This window comes from Otolemur garnettii, unplaced genomic scaffold (genome assembly GCF_000181295.1).
Source record: "Otolemur garnettii isolate 467f Iridium unplaced genomic scaffold, OtoGar3 scaffold00016, whole genome shotgun sequence".
NCBI classification, from domain to species: domain Eukaryota; kingdom Metazoa; phylum Chordata; class Mammalia; order Primates; family Galagidae; genus Otolemur; species Otolemur garnettii.
The window spans coordinates 24,929,093-24,935,523 of NW_003852411.1; the positions used below are offsets into that span (position 1 = coordinate 24,929,093).

At 46.9% G+C, this 6,431-nt stretch overlaps 1 protein-coding gene and 1 pseudogene across 1 annotated transcript in view; both read right to left on the reverse strand.

Moving 5' to 3' along the window:
• The window catches only part of DUSP27 (dual specificity phosphatase 27, atypical), a 32,711-nt gene extending 31,913 nt beyond the window's left edge, over window positions 1-798 (reverse strand). The window contains exon 1 of the mRNA XM_003785737.2: window positions 689-798. Within this exon, the coding sequence (XP_003785785.1) occupies window positions 689-798 (110 nt within the window). The remainder of the gene's footprint in view (window positions 1-688) is intronic.
• Window positions 799-5,943: 5,145 nt separating this feature from the next.
• Window positions 5,944-6,042, reverse strand: LOC111723872 (annotated as a pseudogene).
• Between the last annotated feature and the right edge of the window lie 389 nt (window positions 6,043-6,431).

Below are 6,431 nucleotides of genomic sequence, written 5' to 3' on the forward strand. Positions count from 1 at the left end.
CCGGGCTGGGGATTCGAACCCGCCACCTTAGGTGTACGTGGCTGGCGCCTTAGCCGGTTGAGCTATAGGCGCCGAGCCGAAGAAGGAAAGTTTTAAATTACTTGTCATACAATGAAAGGTCTACCCAGGAAGAGGTATCATGTTTACCCATCTCTCGGCACCCTGACACTTGCCCCAGGCATGCACATCTCTCCCAGTTTGAAAGACACAGCTTGATCAGGGATAAAAAATTATTTTAGTACTAGGAACTATTCTATGAGCCTCTTCCTCTTCCCATCCCTTCTACTGTCATCTGTACCCTATGGTCCCCATATCCAGTCCCAACCCTGGTAAATTAAGCACTACCCTTCAGGTGCCATCTGCCAAACTCCTCCTCATCCCTCGAGGTTCAGCTCCAGCAACACCTCCTCCAGGAAGCCTCCTATGACCCTTCCAAGTCCAGTTGTTCCTTTCCCTGGCCCACCACACACAGGACCCTAGACATGCTAATCTCTAGCCCTCACCATGGCACATCATAGTCTGTGCACATGTTCGCCACTTCCAGAAAGTATGACACATAAAAGCACTCAGTTACATTTGTTGAGTGGACTTAGGTGGTGGCTGCGGAGCCCCAGGGCTTGTGGCTTATCCTGCTCCCAGCCCTTGCCCCACCCTGGCTGCAGGGGTGTGGAGATTGGCTCCCACTTACTGGCTGGGGGAAGGGCTCCGGAGGTAGTGGGCCTGCACAGCCCTGATGTTGGCTTCATCCTCCTCCCCTGGGACTACCTGCTCCTCCTCTGGGTCTCCACCGGTCGCCATGACACCTTGCCAGCCTCTATAAGTTTGGTAAGAAAAAGGCAGTTAAAGAATCAGGTTCTAGAGAGGGTTTTTGGTGGTGGTGGTGGGACATTGTCAGTGATGTCTCTCAGTGGAACTAGGAATGGGAAGGTCACCAGATGCCAATGCCCAAGGAAAACCCAGCTGGCCCAGCTACTGTTAACAGGACACCAAGCAGCACACACACACCCTGCTCTCACACGTACCCCTTTGTCTCTGCTGGGGGAGGCGCAGCTGCCTTCCTCAGCTCCTCTAACCAAGGCCACAGGAGTCGGGGCCTTTGGCTCAGGCACTGAGCCACAGTCTATTAAGGGACATGAAATCCCCCAGCAGCTGGTCTCACACATTATGGCAGGGCCCTGGCACTTAGGCCAGAGCCACTGCTCCCTGTGACTATCATTCCCAGGCTCACCAGGACAGGTGAGGGAAGAAGCACACTCACCTTGGACCTGCCCGTGTGTCCACACCAAGTGCTGAGAGACCCAGACGAAATGGCCAAAAGCTCCAGGCTGGGAGAGAAGGACCAACCTCCTCTCTCAAGTGCTTCTTCTCTGAGGGGTAGGACAGCTGTTAACAGGAAACCTTAGCCATCCTCTAAATTTAGTCTCTGGCCCCACTGGCTGGCAGATCTCTGAGAGAAAGGAATGCGGGGCTCAGGACCCAGGCTGAAGCAGGCCTCACTTAACTCTTTCCCTTCTGGCTGATTGTCCCGAAAAGGACCTGGAGCAGCAGGATTAGAGGAGGTTCAGCTTTGTAGTGGAGAGGCCTAAAAAAAAGGCTTTCTGTGGGCTTCCTCTCCATACCCTGCTGCCTGGGCAGCCTTCAAACTCCTTTCAGAAGACAATCTAAATCTGAGGGTCTAGAAGAATAAACAAACTTATCTCAGCCTCATGTCCCCTTAGAGAGGCCTAGAAAAAAATAGCTGATTTATAGAATGGGAGATGGGTCTTGGGAGAGAACCATGTACGATTAGGGTGGTCATTGCTGGTGACCAGTACGATATAGGAATATTTAATTTAATAGTGTCTCTGGACAGTTCTGGGCAGTTCTGCTCACCCCACATTTCCTCGCCAACACTAATACCCCATGATGATGGTCAATTGGCAACCTTGGGTGATATAAGAATGTTGTGAACTTCATAAATTTTAAGTGAGCTCACAACCCACCCTACTCTATTATACCCCCACCACCATCTCTGTGCTCAAGTAGGCCCAACAACCCAATGGACTACACCTCTTATGCTGCACATTCTATAATCACTCCTTCACCCAGTTATCCATACATCCATTTATAGCAAACTACACATATTTCCTGATTATTTAGTTTGCCACAGGCATTGTACCTGACCAAAGCTTGTAAGGCATATAGCTTAAAGTCAGCCTTCTTCCTGGCTGGGTGGAACAATGCCTGGCACATAGTATCATTAGAAACTGGCTGAATGAATGAACTCACAGTTTATTAGGAGGAATGAGACACAGACCCAAAATAACTCGAGCATAAGACAGAATGTAGTTAGTGTCCTAAAAGAGAACCAGAGTGCAGTGTGAGTTCAAAGGAGGCAGAGGGAAAGCCTTCATGAAAGAAATGGTGATATTTGAGCAGGCTTTTAGAGGACGTGGTAGATCCTAATAGCACATGTAGCAGGGGAAAGGAATTACAGAGGGCATGGCATGGAAAAGTTTGGGGATAGGAAAATATGAGTTCTGGTCAGAGCATAAGTAACACATTCTGAAAGACAATTTTGGGAAGGTAGGCTGAGTTTGAGAACAGATGGTAGAATACCTTACAGATCAATTTAAGGAGCTAGATTTCATCTGTTAGGTTCTGCAGAGTCATTGATGGGACCTGAGCAGACAAATGGCATCATCAGGACTGTGTGTTAGAAAGACTAATTTGGCAATAGTATAAAACTGGGCTGGGCTGGAAAATTATTAGATCTAATAAGAGAATTCAGTAAGGTATCCAAGTAAAATGTAATAAACAGAAAACAGAAACTTTCTTATGTCAGTCAAAAGTTGATAAGATTATTTATGTAAGAAATTCTGAATCCACAGTATGAGGAAACAGTGAGGAAATTATCTGCAATACTTATCATATCTGAAAGTTAGTTTTCCTAATATAAAAAGAGCTGTTAGAAATCAACAAGATAAGACCCGCAGCTCAATAAAAATATGGGCAAATGAACAACTAATCTCAAAAAAAGAAATATAAGTAATGTATAACTATGTAAAAAGTGTTCAATGTAATTGATAATTTTTTAAAGTAAATTATATACATGTGGGCTATCATTTTCACTAGGATTGGCAAAAAGCAAAAAGTTTGATAATTGTGTTACCAATGTTTGATAAATGTATCAGTGTATTTGTAGGGAGATAAGCATTCTCATATGCTGCTGATAAGAGTGCAGGCTGGTAAAGTCCTTATGGAGGGCAGTTTGGCAAAATCTATAAAAATGATAAATATCCCTCTCCTCTGACCGAGCCATTTCAGAAAGAATTTACCCTCCATGTTAGGATGGCAACATGTGTGAAATAAAATATGAGTAATAAATACTGTTTGCAACTCTTTGCATAATTGCCAAAGATGAGGCAAAACATCATAAAAGTAGAGTTTGGTTAAACAAATTATGTCACTCACATATTATTATCCATTTAATAGATGGTGGTGGTGCTGTGTGTACTGTTACGGAAAATTCTTCAAGATACTTTGAGTGAAAAATAAAAGTCCATGCCAAATGTCACTGCAGAACAGCGTGCACGGCATACACTCTCATTTGTGCATATTTTATCACGTACACGGAATATCTATGGACGAAACAATTCACAGGGGCTGCTCCTGGAGAATTGTGTTCTCTGAAGTATCTTCTTTAGGTAGGGTGACCAGCGTCTCTGTCTGCTTGGGCCTGAGGGGAGGTCCTTGTGGTTTGAAACTGAGACAACCCCAGAGCAGAGACAAGTTGGCCACACTATCTCTAAGATGATCTTCATTTCCTTGTGACCTTGCTACACCTTCCCAGCCAGATTGTAAACTCTGAGAGTAGGGACTTCCCATCTTATTCATGACGGTTATCTCTAGTGTGCAGTTGGGTGGGCACTGCAGAAGAGAAGAGAAGTAGAGAAACAGAACGTATTGTGTCTTAAAAGTGTTTCGCTAAAGGTGGGCCACACCCTTCTTTTACTAGCTTGGAACCCCCACCGCTGAAAGCTTTTCCCTTTTTATTATGGGGTGACAATTTCCTGTCAGTTAGAAGAGAGGACCACACCTTTGTGAGAAGCTCAGGACTTTGTACCTCTGCTAGGTGGGGAGAGGCAGGAGAGGTTTCTGGTTCAGGGGGGAAGTAGGGCAGGCTCCCTTCAGGACCTTCGTGGAGTAGGTGGAGTGAGAGGCCATCCCACAGGTAAGCTCACCTGCCAGTCCAGCTGAGGGGCAGGGCATATGGGCCAGGCTGGGCAGAGGTGAGTGCGAAGAGGAAGAACTGTGGAGATCTCAGGTTTGGCAAGGCTAGAGGCTACTGTGGCTTTAACCCGTCAGCCCAGACCTGTTTGGTGTATGCTGGTGCTAGGCTGGGTTTGAGGCCGAGGAGAAGCAAGATCATGGTGGAGAAGATGTGGCCTGTGCTGTGGACATTCTGTACAGGTGAGTAAGCCCCTTTCCGGTCCAGTACCCAGGGTGGGTGAGACATGGGGACAGAGGGCCTCCCTAGGAAGGGCTCCAGCAACACTGTCATATTCTGAATTACATATTCTGTCCAGTCCCCAGAACCTGAATAGTTTATATTTGCATACTAGCAGACAAAATTCCAGCTGGAATGAAGAATTCAAAGTGCTCTCAAGACATATTTTCTTCTCTCAAATCAGATTACAGGATCAGGCACAAAATCTGATGATGGCAACAAAGTATTTGAATTCAGGCTTATCCCAGAATACCCAGGATGTGTGGATCTAGATACAGTCACTATCTAAGATTTTAACTGTGACCTTAAAACCAGAGTAAGAGGCTCGGCACCTGTGGCTCAAGCGGCTAAGGCGCCAGTCACATACACCTAAGGTGGCGGGTTTGAATCTAGCCCGGGCCCGCCAAACAACAATGATGGCTGCAACCAAAAAATAGCCGGGCATTGTGGCAGGCGCCTGTGGTCCCAGCTACTTGGGAGGCAGAGGCAGGAGACTCACTTGAGCCCAGGAGTTGGAGGTTGCTGTGAGCAGTGAAGCCATGGCACTCTACCCAGGGGGATAGCTTGAGGCTCCGTCTCAAAAAAAAAAAAAAAACCCAGAGTAAGAGTGTTAACATCTGTATCACATACAGGGAAACGGAGGTAGAGAGTTTATACAACTTATCCAATATCATTCACCAAGCAAGAAAAGACTCAAACCCTTCAAAAAACAACAACCTAGAGAGGTCTTTACCAAAGGCAAAGCTCCTCAGCCCTTCTGGTACTTTGGAAAGGGAAATTCTCCAAAGTACCAGAAATCAGACATTCATGAACACATGGCTGAATCAAGGGCTTAATGGCAAAGAAGTTGCATGGGGACCTAAGGGTTGGGGTGGGAGTCTTGCATTAGGGTGTCTGGGTCTGGGAAGAAAATAGAATGAAGAGAGGGAAATTGAGAAATGAGGGGATGGAGAAATTTTAGGAGTGCCTTTAGTTCCGAGTGTTTGGCCATCAGTTTGCAATTCAGTCTTTGGTATGGGCTTCCAGGATCTGACAAGAATGAGGAGGAGGTGAAGAGCTACCCCAGGAAACTCAGGAGCCCCAAGTCTAAGGGAGCAGTCCCCACTTTTCAGCAAAATAGGCAGCCCAGGACCACCTGGCCTATAGCTCATAGAGGTTCTCAGAGGCCCCCAGGCTCCCTTTCCATCCTCATCTCTCAAAGCCTGACCCTGGAGCCCTCGGGCAGAGTGCAACCTGGTGCCAGAGAAGGCTGGGTCCATGGTTTAGAGGCAGACCCAGAAAAGAGCATTAGCTCAGGTTGCCTCAGGCTCTGCCGGAAAGTCCACCTGACTTCAGCTTAGACGGCCTGGTTGGTTTGTTCCTTTATCCTAACAGTTCTTTACTGAGCACATAGTTTGTGCAGGCACCACAGAAGTGAGGAGGTTGGAATGGATCAGTCTTTTTTTTTTTTTTTTTTAAATATGGAACGCTTCACGAATTTGCGTGTCATCCTTGCGCAGGGGCCATGCTAATCTTCTCTGTATCGTGGAATGGATCAGTCTTGAGTGAACCTGTCTCGGCCAACAGCTCCAGACAGGGAGGAAGCTTCAAGGTCCAGGGCAGGGAGGCTGAGAGGAAATGGCCATTCTCCCCTGGCTAGCCCAGTGATTCTCTGGTCTCCTACTGGCCCAGACCCTTCTCCATGCCCTTCACCTCCTCTTCCCCCCAGTGCATAGCTCTACATTTGTAGTCTAGCTGCAACCCATGCATGAATAAAAAGAAGTAATTCTAGCTTAGGAAAAAGCCTCAAAACAAGACAATCACTCATCTTAGAATGAAAAGTGGCCTTAACTCTGGGTAGCCTGGAGCAAGACATTCTGCTTCACCCTTTAAGAAGGCAGGTGACCCCTGGGTGAACTCACCCAGCAGAACCAGTTCTTGGGCATGTTTTCACTGACAAAGT